Source organism: Chlamydotis macqueenii, chromosome 1 (genome assembly GCF_036417535.1).
Source record: "Chlamydotis macqueenii isolate bChlMac1 chromosome 1, bChlMac1.mat, whole genome shotgun sequence".
Taxonomy (NCBI): domain Eukaryota; kingdom Metazoa; phylum Chordata; class Aves; order Otidiformes; family Otididae; genus Chlamydotis; species Chlamydotis macqueenii.
Genome location: NC_141556.1, coordinates 209,132,965 through 209,154,769, shown reverse-complemented (window position 1 = coordinate 209,154,769; position 21,805 = coordinate 209,132,965). Strand labels below are relative to the sequence as shown.

Sequence of the window (21,805 nt, the reverse complement as noted above, 5' to 3'; positions counted from 1 at the left end):
TTTTTTTTTTTATTTTAGTGGTCCAATGTAGTAAATATTTTTTAGATTATATTCTATTGGTAGTCTTAAGAATTAAAAATAAGATCAGAGCCTGGATAGGCACCTTTATTGTGGATGATGAAGGTGAAGTGATGGCGTTTGGATAAAATTCCTGCTGTAAGACCTGGTAGATATGTTTGCACGGGAATGGAATAATTTTCAACTGTCCTTGGTGGCAATCCAGTTGTGACTTGGGGATTTCCTCATGGGACTAAACACAAATATGCTGGGTTGTCACCCCTGATTCAATGTATCCATTTCCTTTGGAGCAGGGATAACCAATCTTACCTGCTTGAACCCTGAACAGTAATATGATTAATCTTCTGGATATCTCGGTGCAGGAATTTATTTTTCACTTTACTGCCTGTAGTATGGTTCTTTCAAAAAACACAAGGACATAGAACTCTATTCTCTGCTAACAATTTAAAAAAAAATCTGAGAGATTTTTTTTCAAGATAGATCGAACACTTGTAGAGTTTTGTGTCTGATTCCTAACTCTGATAAGTTTGTTTACATTGTAGATGAAAATCAGCTTTCTACTAAGACAGAAGTGCATGAGATGTCAAATACCAATTCTGCAAGTCTTCAACAAGGTAAGCCTGATCTTGTTGAGGAGCGAGATGCTAAAACCACTTTCAAGCCTGACAAACGTGCTGATGAACTCATGAAAATGGACGATGAATCTGTGTCAAAAGTTTTAGATTGGTTTAAAAGAAGTTCTGGTACTGAAGATAGGAAACATGTATCAGCTAGATCCCAAGGCAGGGAACCCAGAGAGGAAGTGGACTTGTCAACCAAAACAGGAGTTCTTCCTGTAGAACACAGTGGGCCTAGCATGGATGGAAAAACAGAAGTTACGGAAGAGTTACCTTTTAGAAAGATTAAACAACAGAACAGTATTTCACTGACATCATTTATTTCCGAAGATATACAGCTGATAAAAGAAAGGGTGAAATCTAAGAAAGGGGAAGAGAATGAGGAGCAAAATGACAAGTCGCTAACTGAATTTGACTGTACAAGCATTGAAGAAAAAGAACGTGGTCAAGAAATCAGGCAACAACATAAAAAATCAAATCTCTTGGAACATCAAGAACACAAGCTACCAGCTCAGAAATTTGAATCGGAGAAGGCAATGCAAGAAAAAAGAAGAATAAGGGAGATCAGAGCATTCTGGGAAAGGGATAAAACTATCTCTAGGGATGGAGAGAAAGAAGTTAATATCAATACTAATGCGTCAGGTGGCAGTGCACTTAAAGGGCTCAGAGAAAGTGACAAAATAAAACCAACTGCAGTATACCTACCTAGTAGATTAGAAGATCAAAGCGAGAATATGTTAAGAAATGCTGAATTAAGTTGTGCAAGCCAGGCTTCAAGAAATGAACATCAAAACTCTTTTGAGTTTGGACCAGGCCATGCAGTTGAAAAGCCAGAAAGAACACTTCCATCTGCTGTTAAAGTTCATGAATTCACAGAATTGCCAAAAGCTAGTAACTTGCAGCCAAGTGTTGATGCCACTTTAGCTTTCCCAGAAAGCAAAGACAAAAATGAGAAGGAAACACTTAAAGGAAAAATTGCTGCTTGTTCCCAACAGAAGCCCAGCTTCCAGGTTTTGTCTTTAAAAGAAAAAATGAGTGAAAAGTCCAAGAATCAAATTTCAGATCCTTCACAGTTCCAGAGTTTGCGAAATTTCTGGGATACCAGAGTTAAATTACAGAGTAGCATTGATAGGAGAGATGTTTTGTTGCCGAATAATGCTAGTTCAAGAAAATCGGAAGAAGATAAAGGCAGAGGTAATGTGAACAAGCAAGAGTTAATTCAACAACAGACAAAACATTCAATCCAAACATCTGAGAGAGAAAAATCACAGAAACCAGATTCTGTGGTATGTGAACTGCCTCTAGGATCTCCTACCCTGAAAGGCCTGAATGTGACACACACAAAAAATACAGACTCTGTCCAGCTGGACAGAAAACCAGTTATCTCAAAACCCCAGGAACAGATGGATCTTCCAGAGCAAGAAGTTAAAGAATGTGTAGAAAAAAGTGTTGTTTCATCAAAAGAACATCATGTTTCCTTGCAGTTTCTGCAATCACCTGGTGATAAAGATGCTTTAAAGAAGACAGCAGTAGATGACTGGCTATGTTCACCTGTAGAAAAAGTGGAGAACAAGACTACTCCATTAGATGTCAGCCTTCCTGATGAGGAAGCTGAGCTTGATATATTTAAATTAGGCCTAAAGAAGTTGGAAAAGGGAGCCCCTGAGATGTCATCTAGTTTGTACCTAAAAGAAAACATTATGAAAGGGGCAACTGTTCCCTCAAATCAGTGCAAGGTCTTTGAAAGAACAGCAGAACAGAGCCATGAGATTTCTCCTGCTGATCAAAACAAAGAAATGGGCAAAAGCACGGGAAAAGTGAATGTGCCATCAACACATGAACACGAAAATAAAAAAAGCCTCAGGAAACTATTCAGGGAATTTGAACCTTTCTGTCTACGACATCAGGCAGCACACAAGGATGATACTCTTGAGGGTTCTTGGGGGCCTCAAGCTGGTTTGCAGAACCTGTTCAGAGAAACCTTTGCATTTCAGCCTTCTGAACATAGATGGGTGGGAATGAAAACATCTGATGACACAAATAGTGAATCACAAACCAACTGTAGTATAGAATCAACATGCCAGGAAGATACTGCTCAGCCTGAAGAGGCCAAAGAGATCATAGAAAAGTCTGTTGCCCCATCCAAGGCCAGCGACTTGAGTTCTGCTTTAGAGAAGCTGCTGACAGAGGCCTCTGAAATGCCACCTCCCAAACCAAAACGTGCTGACAGCACAGTACGGATGATTGCTGAGACGGAAGGTAAAAGCGTGACTGATGAGCATGGTGGAGAGTTGCTACAGGAAATTGTTGAGACCATAGAAAAGTCTATTGCTCCATCCAGGGTCAGTGGCGTGAGTTCTGCTTTAGAGAAGCTGCTGAAGGAGGCCTCTGAAATGCCACCTCCTAAACCAAAACGTATTGACAACACACTACAAAGGACTGCTGAGATGGAAGTTAGAAGCGTGACTGATGAGCATGGTGGTGAGTCACCGTGGGAGATTGTTGAGACCATAGAAAAGTCTGTTGCCCCATCCAAGGCCAGTGGTGTGAGTTCTGCTTTAGAGAAGCTGCTGAAGGAGGCCTCTGAAACACCACCTCCCAAACCAAAATGTGTTGACAGGACAGTACGGAGGGCTGCTGAGATGGAAATTAGAAGCATGGCCAATGAGCATGGTGGAGAGTTGCTACAGGAAATTGGTGAGACCATAGAAAAGTCTACTGCTCCATCCAGGGTCAGTGGCATGAGTTTTGCTTTAGAGAAGCTGCTGAAAGAAGCCTCTGAAACGCCACCTCCCAAAACAAAACGTGCTGGCAGCACAGTACGGATGATTGCTGAGATGGAAGGTAAAAGCATGACTGATGAGCATGGTGGAGAGTTGCTACAGGAAATTGTTGAGACCATAGAAAAGTCTGTTGCCCCATCCAGGGTCAGTGGCGTGAGTTCTGCTTTAGAGAAGCTGCTGAAGGAGGCCTCTGAAACACCACCTCCCAAAGCAAAATGTTCTGACAGCACAGTACGGATGACTGCCGAGATGGAAATTAGAAGCATGACTGATGAGCATGGTGGAGAGCTGCTGCAGGAAATTGATGAGAACATAGAAAGATCTGCAGTGTCCAAGGCCGAATATGGAAGATTTGACGTTAATTTGCAAAAGCTACCAAAAGAGGTCTCTGAACCACCAGCTTCTGTGCTGAAAAATATGGATAAGAAAATGCAAGGTAAAGTACAGACTAGTCAAAGTATGCGTGCTCCCTATCAAGAGAGAGATGATCCTCAAGAAATACAAGAAACAATAGAAAAAACTTCTGTTTCAAATATTGCAAAATTCAGTGAATTCAGTAACTCTTTAGAAAAACTTATTCAAGAAGCAGCTGAAGTTTCCTCTCCAATATCCAAAGAGTTACATAAACAAGACAAGTTTGGGGATCATATGCTTCCATCACAAAAAGAGACCCTATTTATGGCAATGTCACAGCCATATAATGCTTTAAGTAGTTATCATACACAGATGAAGACACCTATCGAAGGGGGAGCTCCAGAACAAAATATCAAAACTTCAGTAAATGATCTTGCCGTAAGTGAAATTGAAGCTAATAAAATAGGAAAGAGAAACGTGGCTCCAGTTGATTTTTCTCCATTGAGAGGAGAGACCAATATGACTGCAATCAAGACATTCAAGATAAACAAAAAAGGAAGGAGAGATGAAAGCACATCCTTGGATGCCTCTGAAAGTAATTCAGAATTTGAAGCACTCTTGAAATTCCGAAGAACAAGCACACCACTTGAAGATGAGAGCAACTTCCTCCAGCCAGAAGGAGCTCAACTCTGTCTGACATCTCAGCATGAGGATAATGATGAAGAGGAAGGGGATGGCTCAAATTTGGGATCCAGGTTTTCAGATGAAAACTCTGATTACCACTCTGGAACCGGAAGTTCAATTCGTGAGCTGTTTGATTTCTAAAATTCATGGTGCGGGGTTGTTAAATATGGCTACAATTTTTTTTTTGGTAGCCAACTTGCAATATGTTAACCAAGAGTCTGTGTGATACTTATTTTTTAATTGAATGCTTTGCATATTTGTTTGGGAAGGATAGGAAGAACTTATTAATCCTTTAATTGGAAAGTGTTTGACAAACACATATTATATTTGGATAAGCCTTTTCGGTAAGGGCAGTTTAGCATCAGATTTACTCCTTTCTTTCTCCCCTGTGATATCGTGTTCAAATTAACAACCTTGTAACACTCAGAACCTGGTACTTCTTTTAAAAAATCCTGGATTAAAAGAGGGGGGAAAAAAAAAATCTGTGGCTGACTGAGTTCATTCTTTAGTTTGACTAGTTAGTCTTCAAAGGTAAATATACTTATCAGTGGAATGGCTGGATATAAAGATATCCAAGATATAAAGAATACCAGTACTCTGCCGTTTAATTTAACGTTGTTGCCTGTTGCACTAGAAAGTGGCCATATAAATGAAGTGCTCTGTTTAACAGGGTTCCCTTAGGTGGTTGAATGGCAGCTCTAGTCAATGTATAGTGTATGATAGTCGTCAAAGAGCTTAAGGTAGAGGAGATAATTTAACTTTTTTAATTTGCTCGTGAGAGCCTGGGAATGTTTTCTGCACCTGGAGAATCTGAGAAGTATGTGAAGTTTCCAGTACTTGCTAACTTACTCTTGAGGTTATTTTAAAAGTGAGATTTTAATGGAAATCGGTGAAAACTCAAGAAAAACGAGAAAAAAAAATGAAACATAATTTGGTTTTACCCATAATTACGGTGTTACTGTCTGTAAGGCCTGGTTGATTGGCTGATGAGGAGGAAAGTGAGCTAGGGAAGGGAGGGAGTCTTAAAGGTTTCCGAGGGAGCTAGGTCTGTCTTGATTCTGAGACAACGCATGATTTGAGGGATATGAATCTCTCTGCAGTAATTGCTCAAGTATTGAAACAAAGTGACTTTCACTGGGGAGAAAATATAATGGACAAGTTTACGCAGAAGGAAAAACCAAAGCTGTTAACTTTTTAATGCTGATTCATAACAAGATGGCTACAAAATGGCTGAAGTCTGAGTTTACCCTATGTTGTTCTTGGACAATTAAGACAATTAATGCTTGCCCTAAACCTCCTTATTAGTCAGTACAGACAGTGATACCTACAAAGGGGAAATCAGCCAACCTGCCTCTCTCTGCTGATGACTGAGATAATTTAGAGAGAGCAGATGGACATTTAAATAAACAAAATAAATGTCAGATTTATTTTGTATTTTCATTGAATGTCCGCTGTCTTGGCTAAAGGTCAGAATAGATTCTCGTGAGAAATCAGTGGTTGTTTTTTTTAGTGACTTAGTTAAATGGCATGTCTGTGTGTGCAGTGTTCATCTGTTTTGTCTCGTAACAGGTTCAGAAGAAGAATTAAACCCTGTTTTGATGGCTCTGAAAAGGAGTGCAGATAGGAAAATGCCTTCCAAAAGTCTAGAGGACATTCCATCAGCTACCTCAAGTGAGCACAAACTTGTGTGTCTCCCATCACCCCCAGTTTGGCTTAAAGGTGTTCACGCTGTGCCTCCATACAGCTTTGCCAAAAAGTGGTTTTGTCTTTGCTTGTCGAGAAGCAGGTTTTGTCTTTGCTTGTCGAGAAGCAGTATGGAGTTTGTACTTAAACCTGAATTCTATTCTCATACGGTTTAGTTTTCTGTTCTTTGTGTTAATTTTGAAACACTGGTCTATGAAGCAGACATCTTCCAAAAATGCACTATGTTCATCAGTGATGAACTGTTTCTTGGAGAGTTAAGAAGTTTTCAATAGTTAAAGTGTTGGCAACTACCCAAATCCGTAATGAGCAACAACTGCTGCTCTCTCCTGGCTGCTTGCTTGGGCCAAATTGGTAGACATAATATTAAAATATTAAAAAGTTATATTAAAAGAAATATTAAAAAGTTGCCTTAGTTTAATAGTGTTTCATCTGTGTACTCTAGCAGTTAATACACCAAACTCACTTTAAGTGAGTTTACAGGGAGACAAGATTGTACTTTGAATTCATTCTCTGTAGCCTCTTAATTTTTTTAAAAATTATTATTCCTGTCTCACTTTACTCTGCCCCGCCATGTTTTCGCGCTTACCCCATGTCTAATGGGGAAGACGTAAACTGAACTGAAGTGTGGAGGTGTCGATTTTGAAAGATGTTGGCTGGTGTTGGCAAACTACTCTTCTAATACTACTCATGCTGTTGCTCGCTTCTAACTAGTTTCTAGGTTTTAGGTATGCACTAACATCGTTACAACAGCACACTCACAGAAACTGTGTCAAGATGACTGCTGCTTGGATGTAGCCTTGAAATAGCGTGTGAAGTAGAAAATGTCTCTCAGATTTAACCATTTCTGTGGCTCTGCTGGTTTTTTTTTTTTTTTTTTTTTGTTGTTGTCATTACTCTTAATTCTGTGATTACCACTGCCATCCATTTTATCATACTGAACAGCAGAGTCTCTAACTGTGTGTTACTTTTTTCCTGTACAGATAAAGGGAAAATAAATAATCCAAAGGAAGAATTAGCTCTTAGTGCTGAAGATGGTAAATATATTTTGCATTTGCATGGAAGCTTACTGTTTTTTCAATAGCCTCTGTTTGCTACTGAAGGAGTTTTGAAACCAAGAATTGCATTGCGCTTTTAGATTTGATTAAGTTCAGCATGACTTAAATGCTTTTGCAGAATTTTGTTGTGTTGTGTTGTTCTTACGTTATGTCCTACTGTATCTGTAGAAACTCTGTGCCGCCTACCAGTCTGTTATTTTGGCCTTTGGTCATTCAGCCTGTGAAACCGTTACTGAAATCATTGAGAGCTTTGAACATCAGCTCAGTTGAAAGAGTTTGCCTAAGCAGATATTGAATTTGTTTGTTCATCTGTTGCACTATAAGATGCAAGGACTTCTGCTCATGCAAAACACCCTTCAGAATGCATCAGTTGAAGAGGAACCTCTTCTAATCCCTGTCTGAATCCAGCAAAGTAGAATTACTCTAAGCAATAGATGAACTGCTAGATCAGCTGCTGTTGAGATCATCAACCCATTAGTGCACTACAAATGCCTTACTGTTAAATTTTCCTGTATGCCTTTAGAAATTCCAAATCTAAGCAAAATAAAAGCAAACCTACTCAACAACATGTCAAGATAAACACAATAGAAAACCATCGAATAACATTGAATATGGTGGAATGTAACACAAAATTCTTTATTTACTGCAGTGGGGCACTAGAGTTTTAAAAAATGATTGTGCACAGTTGCATTTACTGTGGTGTTTCAGATGCTTTAAAGCATTTTGCCTGTTAGTGGCCTCTCATGTAAATAGGATGATTGTAGCATTATAGGATGCATGTGATGTCCAGTAAATTAACAAGACTTAAGTACTGTCCTGCATTTTGCTTATCTGAAAAGGGTGGAGGTTTTCTGAGTTAATTTATCGGGTGAGGTTTTGAAAAAAATGACAGAGGCAAACTGATAGCTGTACAGACAGAATAAGGCAAATTCTCTTGAAAATATTACTCATCTTTTTGCTTTGCTTAGCTTGTACACTCGTGTTACCTTTGTTATGACCCAGGTCCTGGAAGCAGGACAGCGATGCAAAACATAGAAACATGTGGGATCTGGGGAAGTAAAAAAAAAAAAATCCCACATATAAAATATATTGATGCTATTTATAACATTGCAAAGCTGTTTGTGCTTCTGAATGATTGTTGTCAATACTGAGCAGGTCCGAAACCTGATCAGCATCAAGAGAGGAATGAAAATGCAGCAGGAAGTGAGTAATAGGATTCTTCCAGCAAACAATGGGGAGACTTCTCCACTGATACTTAAGCTAATACATGAAAAATCTTTTTTATTTAACAACTAACAAGTTATACATCAGTGGGGAAATGGCATCTAACTGCATACTGATAGTAACTGATACATTGAGCACTTCTTGAGCTTCAACAGCAAAAGCTTTGCAAAAGCCTAACTCACACCTTGCAAACAATCCCATCGCGTGTGCAGTGTTTCATTTTATGCAATAGATATGTGCCCCTCTGGCTTTTTGTGGCCAAATAATTCTCTGTCATACGATATTCAGTATTGGTGCATTTCGGTGTGTATCCAGTCCAAAGATACAGAGCTTTAGTGCGCGATTAAATGTAAGTGGGGTTAGAGCATGGAAAACTCTGAGAAAAGTGGGCTTACCGCTAACTGGATTTTGGCAAAGCTGGCTTGTGCAATTAAGCTCTGTACAGTGAAAGAGCATGGAAGTTCAGTAGAGGTGTACAAAAGTTGGAGATATGCTGCAAAAGACTGAATCTTTAGTGAGACGTGCATCTTATAAATAACTAGGAATACTTGAAACTTCTTTGTTCAGGTCTAAAAGTTGCTTGATTTTAACGAATGTTCTTATTGCCATTATTGCCATAAATTTGAGTAAATAGAACAGAGCTTGGCTTGTACACTAACTTCTTACCCAGAACCTTATGATGACTCTCATGTAAACGATGGTGTGGCTAGTGCATGAGTGCACTCTTCCTTGTTCTCAGAAGAAAATCTAGAAGGTAAACTGAAAATGTTTTCTTCAGCACCCAGGCTTGTACATCACAACAAGCAATGTAAACATTTCTGCTCCAGCCAGGCAAAGTTCTTTGGTCGGTGTTATAGGAGATGTCAAAACAGATTATCCTTCCTAATGATAGCTTCTCTGGGTCGTATGCGGGAGGCGAAGGGGAATCTTGCATCCAAGTTGTAAACTGGTTGTGCATGTGCATGTGTTTCAGCTGAAGCTGTTTGTTTCTAACCATGTCCTGTTACGGAATCTCACTGTTTTGACACACAAACTTATTTTTGAAACCTTTTCAATTGCTGCTCTTCAGTTTCCACAGTGCCTTCGCAGCCTGACAAGCCATTTTCCAATCCTGAAAAACTCAAAGGACTGAGCAAGTCAGTACCATCATTCCTACAGGAAGAGGCAAGTCCCATCTCTGAAATATTGTAATTAAAACTTTTGATTACCGTGGCATTTTGCATTTGTCAAATAGTGCTTTCCAGGGTCTGCCATGTCAGTTTGCTGTTGGGCCATGGCATGGAGTTGAGCTTGTGCTGTAACAATCAGCAGATGATCCCAAACAACCTGTGGCTAATTAACCTTTTAGAAGCTTTGATCTGGTAACTTGGGGTTTATTCTTGTTGTACAGCTCAAAATGCAGAGCATGTTTTATCTAGGAGATGGAAGCATAGTGAACGCTTGCTGTTATTCCCAAAGGCAATCTCTATACTTAAACTAACAGATTTTTTTTTTTTAATTTTTTTTTTTTATTTTCAGCCAATTAAAAAGTTTACTCATGTGGGTTTTGAGTGGAACAGTCTGGCAAATATTTGAAAGCCAAAGGACTGGTCACAGTAGAAAGGGTTTGGGAACGGTTCAGATTTATATTCTAAGAAATTGTCAGCACAAAAATCTATTATTCCCCCCCCCCCCCAAATTATCTTTAAAATTATGATTAATCTCAATCCTGTCTTGAGTTATCAGTTACACAGATAGAGTGCATATCTATAAAAATAGTATGTATGTATACCATGTGCTGGTTCTGTCTTGGAGTTCATCATCACTGAAGTACCATCTGGCCAATATGGAGCACAAAACTAATGAATTGATAACAGAAATCTGGTGGAAATAACAGGTTACAAATAAGCGTTGTATACACCATGTAGTCATGGTGGTATTAACACTCATTTCTGTGTGCTAGTTCAGTTCTGGAATTATTGTAAAAATTATGAATTCTGATAATAACATCATTTCTAATTAAAGAAAAAACCCAAAGAAATCTGTCTCTTAGAATACCAGTGTCTGTTCCTTCTGCTTAAAAGAGATAGAAGACTAAAAAATTAAAACTTCTCTACTTTTGATTAGTTACAGTATCCTTTTTTTTTTTTTAATATTTGGCAGTAAATAAAAAAGATCACACATGTAGTACATTCTGGAGACACACAGTCACCCCTGTGCTTAATTCCTTGTCTCTGAACTTCCAGACATGCCACATACTTCAACAAGAAGAGCTTTGACTGTTCCTATCCAGAGAGCAGGCTTTGAGTAAATTAAGGACAGGGTTGAAAGTAAGCAGACCTGGGTTCAATCCTGTATCTCTTCTGTTGACCTGCTGTATGGGCAGCAGCTAAAATTGTCTTGGGGAAACCATATATCCTTCCTCTACAAGAGGGCTTAGGATTTTCCCGTCTTTCAAAAAGTCCAGGTAACAGGACTGATTATTCACACTGCTTAACCCTTACTTCACTCCCTGGATTTATTCTGGAGAGTCCCAAATAGCGCTTTCCAAACAAAGTCTCCTTTCAAGAAGCCTTGCCCTAGGTAGGCAGTCCTTACATTCAAAACTGTGTAAAGGAGGGGAGGAGTCTTGTAATTGTTCACAGGTGGAATACAGCAGGGAAATAACACTTTGCCCTCTTGCAAGGAAGGCTTTTTGAAAAAGCCATTCACTGTATCCTGTGCATGTTACCTTCCAGTTAACTGCCTTCAGGACAGAGCCTACAGAATTGATAGTGTTCGCTATATAACAGAAGGGGACTGGTAAAAGACCTGAGCATTATCACTTGCATAAGTTTATGCATGAGAGAATGAAGTAGATAAGTTGAGTTTAATTGTTCCAATAAAGTTAACTTCGTACTTTTTCATTGCTATCAGAGATTTTAAACCAACCAAAAAACCTGGTTATATTACTGCTTTAAAAAAATGTCAGTGTAAGCTTTACATCAGAAAAATTCCCTTTCAACTTTTTTTTTTAAGTGCATGACCTAATTTAAGAAATATTAATCATTCATGTTGCACTACAAGGGGATTTAAATTCAGGTTTTGACTGAGTCCCAATCTGCATTAAAATTCTGTTTGTTGTTTCTTAATGTTCCTTGTGACTATAAAGAGCCTACACAGACTTTCTTTCTGTGATGTTTTTGTAGAGTGATGACAGAGAGACAGATACAACATCAGAAAGCAGTTATCCCCTTGGCAGAATCAAGAAGAGTCCCAGCTCTGTAACCAATCTTAGTGGCTCTTCTGGCATGGCCTCCTTATCCTCTGTATGTAAACCAAAGCCTTGTTTTAATGGCACTTCGCTTTTGCTAATCTCTTCAGTGTTGTTTCGGCTCCCTTCTTATTCCTCTTATATTTCTTCCCTTGGCATCTTCTGTCTTCTTCCTTCCCTCTCTGTTATGTGAACCCTTGCATGGAATTGACTGAAAAAAAAAAAAAAAAACCAGACTAAAACCGGATTTACTTTTTCTTGTTTTCTAGTAATATATTGGAGCCTGGTCAGGGCTCCATTGTGCGGCATACCCCTATAAATGCTGAAAAAAAGAGGGGACTCGCCCTAGGAGCTTGCATTCGTAGCTGAAATTAGGGATAAATGTATATGGAAGAAATGCTTAGAAAAGGAGAAGGGGGGACTGGAGGAGAAATAAGTGAAAGACACAGAATTTGTTCCATAGAATCTCAGGATACTGAGATTAAAAAAAAAAAATTGTACATCATTCTCTTTCTACCTGTGTAGGGTTTAATTTTCAAGTATGTTTTGTGTAGTCATCTAATTCAACCGCAGACTTTGTCACTAATCTTTTTGGCGCTGTTTTCAGAAGGCCTGCTGTCCTAAACTCTTAGACTCTGCTTTCTGCAAGGAAGATCAGCTGAAGAGCTGTATAAGTAATATTTCAAGGATCTGATCACAGGCAATCTCCAGATCTATAGCATTCTAACAATTTCTTTCTTCTATCTCAATGCAATAAACACATTCAGATTTTTTTTTTTTTGTAGAAAACTTGGCCTAATGCCTTTGATTTGCAAATAACTTTCTTCTGTTAACCTGCTTGCTGAGAAGCTTCTATAGTAGTGTCCATTGCACTTTTTATTAGATCTAAAAGGACACAGCTGACTTCTTTACTCTCTGAATTCTGAGCATAACTTGTACCTTAATCTTGAGGAATCTGGTGAAATGCAATGCCTGGAAATTTTTTCTCTTCTTGTACGATACAGGTAAGCGGAAGCCTAATGAGCATCTATAGTGCAGACTTTGGCAACGTTGATGTCAAGGGGAACATTCAGTTTGCTATCGATTATGTGGAACAGCTGAACGAGCTCCACATTTTTATTTGCCAGTGTAAAGACTTGGCAGTGGCAGATGTTAAGCGACAGCGTTCAGACCCGTAAGTACAGAAAATTTATTTATTTCCTAATGGAAGTTTTTCTTTTAATGTAAAAATGAATACTGATGTGGTGTGGGTTTTTTCGCAATCTCTATAACCTGTTGGAGTAAACAACCAAATAAAAAAATGAAGAAGCTATAACATGCTCTGCATGGTTTTCCCCTCTGAACTGGATACAGAATTGCCACTATAAAATGGTACATACCCTACTAACATGGCAAGATTAAACTTTTAATATGAAACTCTGTATTAAAATTCAACTTCCCAGATGGTCAATCCTGCTTTGGTAGATTTTCAATAGGATTAGAGCCTATAAATATGATATCTAGGCATACTATCGTTAAATAGTCTGTATTTGTACGTGTTGAGGAGACATTTCAACAGATTTCCCCCTGGTAGGAGGAGGTTAATGTCCTACTTTGGAAACTATTATTATATTTCACCGCTGCTGTTCCATTTCTTAAATGTAACAAGCTGAACAACATAGCGGGCAGTTAGGTGGATTTATTTTATTTTATAAGTAAATACTTGTGTATTTTGGAAGGGCAAGTTGGAAGGAGTGTTGCCTTGCTCTTCTTACCAGTCTGTTTAAATTTTAGGTATGTAAAGACTTACCTGCTTCCAGAGAAATACAAGCTGGGCAAACGGAAGACCTCTGTGAAAAAGAAAACTTTTAATCCAGTCTATAATGAAATACTGCGGGTATTTATCAAACTGTTACTAAATGTGAAATACTGCATGCATGCATGAAGTATGAGGAACCTTAATGTTTAGGCACAGGTCCAGATGCTCTCAAAAGAGATGTCTGCGTTAGGATGAGACGGATTGCTCCGTAGAAGCACCTATGCCCTTCCATGGACAGGTTAACTCTACAGCGTGCTCCAGATACAGCATTGAGAACTCTGATTGCTGTATAGTTCTTGCAAACAAACACAAGCTGAATATGAACTTAAGCTTAAAATAAAAAGTAAAACATGAAGAGTTTTGCTTTGAGATGAAGATGTGAGCCGTTATGGATATATAAACCAGGACAAATTTTTCTCTAACCTTATCACTTTCAGACACAACATCGATGAAAATCCAGCTTGTTTTAACTTTTCTCTCATTTCTTCTTCCTGACAGTACAAAATTGAGAAGGAGCTCCTAAAGAACCAAAGCCTTAATATCTCTGTCTGGCACAACGATACCTTTGGGAGGAATAGCTTCCTTGGTGAAGTGGAACTGGACTTAGGAACCTGGGACTGGAATGATAAATCAAACAAGCAGATCAACTGGTTTCCACTCAAGCCAAGGGTAGGTTACTAAGGGTGGCTTAGCTGTTTTGTTTGGTATTTTCCACTGTGTAAGTGCAAAACCAAGCCAGTATTTATTTAGGCCTGGTCATGTGTGTTCTGTGGTTTTCGTGTTGGTTTTCATCATAAATAACCTCTTTACTGGTAATGGAACATACAGTTCTGAGGTTTCTATTAGTCTAGTAAGTAGCTAGCTATTGTAGTAGGAAAAACTTTCTCATAGTCTAAGGAGTAGGAATTTCAAGGTATTTTTGCTGCGACAGATAACTGAAGGCACTTGTTCCCTGAATATGAAGTAAACCTAGTGAGAATGTGGAGCAAGCGCAGCAATCTTTTAATATCAGATGTAACTGTGACTTCCATGTCCTCTTGTTTGTTAATGGGTTTCAGCCAAAATCTAAACTTTTAGCTAAGCCACTGCCAGAGGTTCTGGTTTCTTTTGATGGTGTTTTCCCCTCTCTTTTTATTTTTTCTCTTCCCCCCCCAATTTACTTCATGAGTTCATTCAAAAATTAGCTCAATTCAAAGTTTTATATTTTGTAGAACAAAATAGGAATGTCATGGTGGTATTTAGTGTAATTCGACTGACTTTAAAATTGCTCTGGGTAGATAAATGTAACCAAATGTCATCAAGTTCCATGTTCCATCTACAGATGGTCCATGGCTTTATGAAGCAGTGATGTATTCTTGTGCCTTTTTGCAACATAACTTGTTGAGGCTGATTTTTAGATCAAAACATTCCTACAGAAGTAAGTTTATTCAAGTACACTTTCTGTTTCACTAAGAGTAAGTTTTCTGATTGAAAGAGCATATTTTCTAGTTTTAAATGAGGGCACAACAGTGGAAGAGATGGGTTCTCAAAACCTTCTGGCCTCTCCTGGGTCTTGTTTCTTGCTTTGGTGGAAGAGCTATATATCTGAGGTGCTGTCAAGTGGTTAAACTTGCCCTAAAATCTCTCATGCCCTGTAAACTGAAGGAAAATTAATGGATAAGGAAACAAGGAAAAAAAACTTGTGTCATGTAGAAGTCAAGCTTGTTCCAGTGGAAAACTTTGCATGGTAAACTCTGTGTGTGAACTGCAAGGTTTGAGATTTGTGGGGTTTTTTTTTCTTAAATTTCAGACTTCAACAATGGCTCTGGAGCTGGAAAACAGAGGGGAGATGAAACTAGCCCTCCAGTATGTCCCACACCCTGTTGGAGGTAGGCATTGCTTCTCTCTTTGCCTTTGTGAGGTCTTTGGGGTTTTTGTTTGGTGGGTTTTTTTTTTTTTTTTTTTAAATAAGCTGTTTAATGATTTTCAGCCAATTCAGATACCATAACAGAAAAGTAAGGTTTTTTTTTTTTTTTTTTTCTAGAAGATTAAGTCACCCTGGTCATTAATTCAGTTTAGGATCTCGAGATCACTTTAGGATCTTTTGTTGTTTTTAATATTACTACAGCAGAAATTACCTGATTGATACGATCTTAGATTTGTAATGCAGTCTATGTGTGACAAAGTTCTGCTTTCTCACTAAAAAAATTTTAGAGATTATAAATCATCAGGCAGGTACTGTGATATGCTAAATAAACAACGACAACACACTAAATTCAAGCAATATTAGAAGTAGAAGATAGCAATGAGTACTTAGAATGCAGCCATTTATAGCGGTATGATCTGTTTGGTTTATTCTTGTCTGGCAGCTGATAACTGGCTGATCTGACAGCGAAGCCAAGTCAGGTCTTTAATCCAGTCGGTCAACAAGAATCAAACATATTAAGAGCACAGAGGAGCTATAAATGCTAACATCACACAGACTGAAGACAAGCCGATCTCTTTATCTAGGAGGCTTAGAAAGAGAAGACCGGTAGCATGTGTTTGTTTAGCTATAACAGGAAAAAAAGTCCCTGTGGGAATACAGATGTGATGTGATCTTCCAGTACTTTGATGGGATGATGATTGCGGCTTCAAGAGTAGAGAGGGATGTGGAATTAGGATGGGAGATAACGAGAGCCTAAGCTGAGTATCACCTCTGCCAATGGGCAGGAACTGCTGCATCACAGAAATTACCTTCAAAAGGGATCTACAAGGCTTAATCAGATATTTTATTTTATTTATTTTTACAGGAAAGAAGACTGTGTCTACTGGCGAGGTCCACATCTGGGTGAAAGAATGCTATAACCTTCCTCTTCTGCGAGGCAACAGGCTCAACTCTTTCATTAAGTGGTAAGAACTGTGGCTGAAGCCGTCGGACACGGTGGCCTAATAATGCTGCTGTTGTGCTTTCTGATCTTATCTTCATTCTTCTACGTTCAAATTAAAAACCACCTAATTACTTTCTGGTTCTCCTTTGTTGTAATGCAGAGTGCACTGCAGGGCTTACAACGTCAAGTGTATACTGCTGAGTAAAACATCCTGGGAGAACTTCCTGCGTAGTCGCTACTCTTTCGTTTTGTCTGCTCGGCTGCTTGGTGGAAGTGCTAGTAAAAATTGTGCCTGCTTTTATCTGCATTTAAACAAAGCATGTTTGTGTGAGAGTACAGGTTAGCTTAGCAAATCGTGGGAGGAGACAGGAGTGAGAAGCATAGAGGTATTTCTTCCTCCTTCCTTTTCACAAACAGACAAAAAATGTAAAGAGACAAGAATAACAAGATGGTTGGGAAATCTCTGGCAGCAACAAAAAGGTTTCAGCTTCATTTAGTGATAATACAGCAAAAAAATTCACTTGTGTCTCTTCCCCACCTGACTTCTCCATCCCTTCCATCCTCTGAAGCACGAGGGTGGACACATGCTGCCAGTATTTATTGGAAGAGACTGAGAATATCACCTTTGACTTCATCTCCATGATGCTAAAGCATCTTATCTTCAGCCGTATTCTAATGTGCGAAGTCAGCGTGAATCAGTAGTTTTTAATCAGTTCAGAATGTTTAAAGCAGGCTGTGCTGTGCAAGTGTGAACTGACAATGCTTTTCCTTTCTGAAGTACTGTCCTTCCAGATACTAGCAGAAAAAGTCGCCAGAAAACAAGAACAGTGTCAAAAACTACAAACCCAGTATTCAACCACACCATGGTCTACGATGGCTTTAGACCAGAAGATTTGAGAGAAGCCTGCATAGAACTCACAGTCTGGGATCACAACAAACTTGCCAACCACTTTCTGGGAGGTCTCAGGATAGGCCTTGGAACAGGTACTGGACAATGAACAGATTAATCCTTAACTTACAGAATAGTCTTTTCTTTTTTCCATTTCTTCTCTTTTTGCAGAGATCACTGAACAGCCTTTCAGTTATTTATTTACTGAAGACTTTCATTCAGTAACTTACCTATGTTCAGCAGTAAAACAACAGTAGTGTTATGAGGGTTAGGATGACTGACAAGTAAGGAGAAATATTAGGAATAAACCCTTTGCCTGGCCATACATTGTATCTGGTACTGTTTGAAGTACAGGAATAGGCTATTCCTGTGCCCAAAATGTTGGTAACATCTTACAAACTTACACATGCAAAACCAAGGTATGTGGCGTAAAGACAGTATTGGGTGGGGATAAAAGGAAAGATTAGGAATGCATGATAAGATTTGAAGACATTGGATAGGAAAACTTAAAAATGCAAACAAGTTTTTAGCCTAAGGGCAATATAAAATGTGCAGATAGAAGAACTGTATGTTCTCCCTGTCATTATACTTGTCCTTTCCATTGTCCTCTCTGGTCTGAGGGGAGGATGTTTTTGCAGTCTTTTCAAGCAAATGCAAGAAAAAAGTTTACTTTTCCCACATGAACTTCTTGCATGGTTCACCAGAACAGCCTAAAATACAAACAAGGATAGTAAAACTCAATTTGAATTCCCAATCCTCAATTTGAGGATCCAAGACTGTATTTCAGTACAAAAATCAGTGTCCTGTTCTATTCTTAAACCCTCTCAGGTGTTAATTGCTCATACATCTTTCCTTGGGACTGTGACCAAAAAAAACCAACCCCCCCCCGCCCCCCCCCCCAAAAAAACCCCAAAAAACTAAGGATAGGGAAAAAAACCTGGAGAAAGATGCCAAAGTTTCCCTGTGAAACTGTCGTTAATTGTATTTGACAGAGATGTTCTGTGATTCTGTTAACTTCCTGAAGGGAGGTTGTAGTGAGCTAGGGGTCGGCCTTTTCTCTCGTGTAGACAGTGATAGAACTAGAGGCAATGGTTTCAAGCTGCGCCAGGGGAGATTCAGGCTGGACATTAGGAAATATTACTTCTCGGAAAGGGTAGTCAGGCACTGGAATGCACTGCCCAGGGAGGTGGTGGAGTCACCGACCATGGGGGTGTTCAAGAAACGTTTGGATGTTGTGTTGAGGGATATGATTTAGCTGAGAAGTATTGGTGATGGTTGGACTGGATGATCTTTTAGGTCTTTTCCAATCTTGATAATAATTCTGTAATTCTGAAGTGGGAAAATGTAGAACAGGATCTTCAAAGTACCAGGGCAGCTACCTGAGGAGGTGAAAGTGTTTCCTAAAACAGGCAAATTTGACTGTCTGCTCTCAAGTCTGCATCCTATTAAGGAATGTTTCTCTTAAAATTGACTTTTTTTTTTAGGCAAAAGCTACGGAACTACAGTAGACTGGATGGATTCTACTTCAGATGAAACTGCCCTTTGGGAGAAGATGATGAACTCACCAAATACATGGATAGAAGATACGCTACCTCTCAGGATGCTAATGGTTGCAAAATTGACAAAATAAGGTGGCTTTTTCGTGGCTAGTGTCAAAAAGAAACCTTGGGAATGAAATTGAGTGTGGGGGTGAAACTTGGACGAGGAACACAGTAGGTTTTTGGACAGTCTCTGCTCCCTTGCTGTTCTGGTTTTGCGCCGTCAAATGTCACTTTGTATTTCAAATTAAACTTTTGCCTGCATATTATTATATAAATTTAAAGGGACTTTTTTTTTTTTTTTGTTATTCACTGAAAATGACTTCAAGGAAGAAGGCAGAATTGCAGAATTCAGTGGCAGAGCTAGCTGTGATACCTGGATGCTTGTGTTCGCTGACTGAAGCATTGCTGATCCCTTAAATAATCTAAATTGCCGGGGAAAAAAAAAAGTAAGAGCAAGTCAACTCTTTCTGCACACTTCTAGGATTGCTCATGAAGTCTCATTAATAAGATAGTTCATCCTCATTTGTATGTGTGTGTGTAGCCTCATTATGCCATGCCAGATCTCTCCAGGAATAAGAGTATGAAGAATTTTCCTTTTTAAAGTTCCCTTAGTAGTAGTTGTACATTTCGAGGATATGCAAGTCACTTTTATAAAGAAAGAAGCATTAAATGGAGTGCTACTGTCTGTCCTATTCTGCAAGGTGCAGAGGACTCTTCCAATGCACTATAAAAAAAATCAGGGTTATAAAAAGTTTGCTTATTCATGTGTTAATCGTCTTGCTAGCATGCAGTCCTGACTCTTAAATGCTGAAGGCACAGAGGTGAAACTTTTCTTATTCAAATGCTGCTCTAAAGGATCTAAACCTGCCGGTTTTAGTGATGACAAGTATGTTGGGTATTTATTCTGTAAAGTGTATTCGCCTGTGCCTGCGTTCGCTTGGTTTGTTGGTAGAAGTAATTTCTCTGTTCTTCGGCGCCACCGTTAGGAGAATGCTGGGAGTGTGGCGGTCTTGGTTCAGAGAGCTTTGCAGCACAGGAACTGGAGTTTGTAACGTGTAGAAATGCATGCTACTAAAGAAAGAGAAATGCGTAAAGTACAAAATGTATTATTATTTTTTTTTAAATAAAAGCAGCCTATTAAAGCTAAGTAGGAATTCAATGTTTATTAAAGCTCAGTGTTTTATGTTAGCAATTCAGCATGCAATATAACAAAATGCAGAAAGAATACATTTCTGAAAATAAATGCACATTTACTTGTTCCATCTGTGTAGGCCTAAAAGCTGGTGAGATCTTGCACCTTAGTTAGAGTAGAGAGGAGAGCTCATTTGCTTAATTTAATCATAGAAATTTAAATGCTACTTGGTATTTCTTGTGTATTATGAATGGAAAAAAGGAAAGGTGCTGTTCAACCTGCTGGGGAACCCACTTTCTCATCAACCAGGCGGTCTGTGGAGTTTACAAATGCCAAAAGTAGTCATCAGTCTTTGATGCCGTACTGCTTCAGGTGTTTTGGGTGGGATGGTACCTGCTACAGACTCCGCTGTGCCAGACAAACACACGTTGTTCTTGTATGAGTAGGGAACAATGTGCGTACGACACTTCAGAACAGCGTATTTGTATGTAAATGGTACAGCAGCTGCTTTGCTCCTGTGTTCCTAAACAGCCACTCCTCAAAGGGTGGTGATTCCCGAAAAGCAGAGACACACCTAGTTTATTTGTATTCCATGCTGAAATGAATTCAGTTTCACCTGAAAAAGTAGGCTGCTGTGAACATGACCCACAACTTCACAGGATTAAAGGTGGTTGTTGTTTCCTGGGAAGCTTAAATGCATTGCTGTCAAAATAGCTTGGGGACTTCAGGCTCCAGATTTGCAGGCAGCATCATGTAACCTGCTGTGTTCTACACTGCACAAGTGTTGATAGTTCAACTTGACTGCCATCAAAATAAAATGTTGGGTTTGTGACAGTGCCAATCTCCTTGTCTTTTAGTCAAGAAGAACATCTTCTGTCTCACTGCTCTTGAATCATCCTAGAGACAGACACAGCATTTTGTCATTATCTCGTAAGACAGTGCTTACCACTACACTAAATAGATCAAAACTCAGTTTAAATTTCAAAAACCTAGAACACTGGCACAGGTTGCCCAGAGAGGTGGTGGCCAGGTTGGACGGGGCTCTGAGCAACCTGATCTGGTTGGAGATGTCCCTGCTCCTTGCAGGGGGCTTGGACTGGATGGCCTTTAAAGGTCCCTTCCAACCCAAACCATTCTAAGATTCTATCAGTCTGCCATGGAGTCTGCATCAAGCTATAGAGAAGCTTTTTATAGATGATCTTTAAGCTAAAGATTTTCAGCAGAGCTTGAGCAGCTGTGCTTATCACCTTTTTACTGTTTTACTGTTGTCATACACAAGAAAAGTCAAAGCTGCCCTGGTGAGATTAACTTCAGAACGGAAGATTACAAACCAAGCTGCTTTATCAGTAGAAAAAGTACTTTGATTACCCGATGCATGCTGTAGGATTTAATTATAGACTAGAAACGCTACAATCTCGCCTCCTGCTAAAGGATATTATGTGGATTTATTACAAGGTGCTTGAAGGTAAAGGCTGCATCTAATCATGTTAAGCAGCAGGAATTCTGTATTGAAAATATCTATCTGAAGTCATGGAAAATTTACTTTAAAAAAAATTTTTTTGGTATTTTTTGGCATTCCCCTGAATGTGGCTCACGCAATAAATGCAGCTTTCCACCAAACTCAGTCATTCCCGACTGCAGTAGCATGTTCCAGATCAATAGCATGCTAATAAATGAAAGCTTATGAAGTTGATTAGGAAAAAAAGTTTCAATAGTTTCTTTGCTCTACAGTCAAAAGGAATGGCTTTAGTCATCCATAACCAGAACTTTGAAGGTGTACGGTTAGTTACTCACTCAAGGGCAGTTTGAGAACAGCTATGCTTTGATCCTTAATTCCAGTTCACCTTTATGACAAAGCAGCGATGCTCCTAGAATGTCTTTGCGTTAAACCCATCCTCACCCAGAGAAACTAATGGGAGAAACAC

The 21,805-nt window shown here is 39.1% G+C and overlaps 1 protein-coding gene across 3 annotated transcripts in view; it reads left to right on the top strand.

Moving 5' to 3' along the window:
- SYTL2 (synaptotagmin like 2) overlaps nucleotides 1-19,254 on the top strand; it is a 63,083-nt gene extending 43,829 nt beyond the window's left edge. The window contains exons 8-20 of one of the 3 annotated variants that reach the window (XM_086739692.1): nucleotides 561-632; nucleotides 6,026-6,127; nucleotides 7,141-7,194; nucleotides 8,371-8,418; nucleotides 9,509-9,603; nucleotides 11,607-11,726; nucleotides 12,676-12,845; nucleotides 13,445-13,547; nucleotides 13,968-14,138; nucleotides 15,259-15,337; nucleotides 16,241-16,340; nucleotides 17,097-17,302; nucleotides 18,692-19,254. In XM_086739692.1, coding sequence (XP_086595818.1) covers nucleotides 561-632; nucleotides 6,026-6,127; nucleotides 7,141-7,194; nucleotides 8,371-8,418; nucleotides 9,509-9,603; nucleotides 11,607-11,726; nucleotides 12,676-12,845; nucleotides 13,445-13,547; nucleotides 13,968-14,138; nucleotides 15,259-15,337; nucleotides 16,241-16,340; nucleotides 17,097-17,302; nucleotides 18,692-18,837 — 1,466 coding nt within the window. In that variant the 3' untranslated portion in view covers nucleotides 18,838-19,254. Of the gene's footprint in view, nucleotides 1-560; nucleotides 4,578-6,025; nucleotides 6,128-7,140; nucleotides 7,195-8,367; nucleotides 8,419-9,508; nucleotides 9,604-11,606; nucleotides 11,727-12,675; nucleotides 12,846-13,444; nucleotides 13,548-13,967; nucleotides 14,139-15,258; nucleotides 15,338-16,240; nucleotides 16,341-17,096; nucleotides 17,303-18,691 lie in introns of those variants that run through there. The other 2 variants (XM_086739690.1, XM_086739691.1) reach the window with 2 other exon arrangements.
- Nucleotides 19,255-21,805: the final 2,551 nt, after the last annotated feature.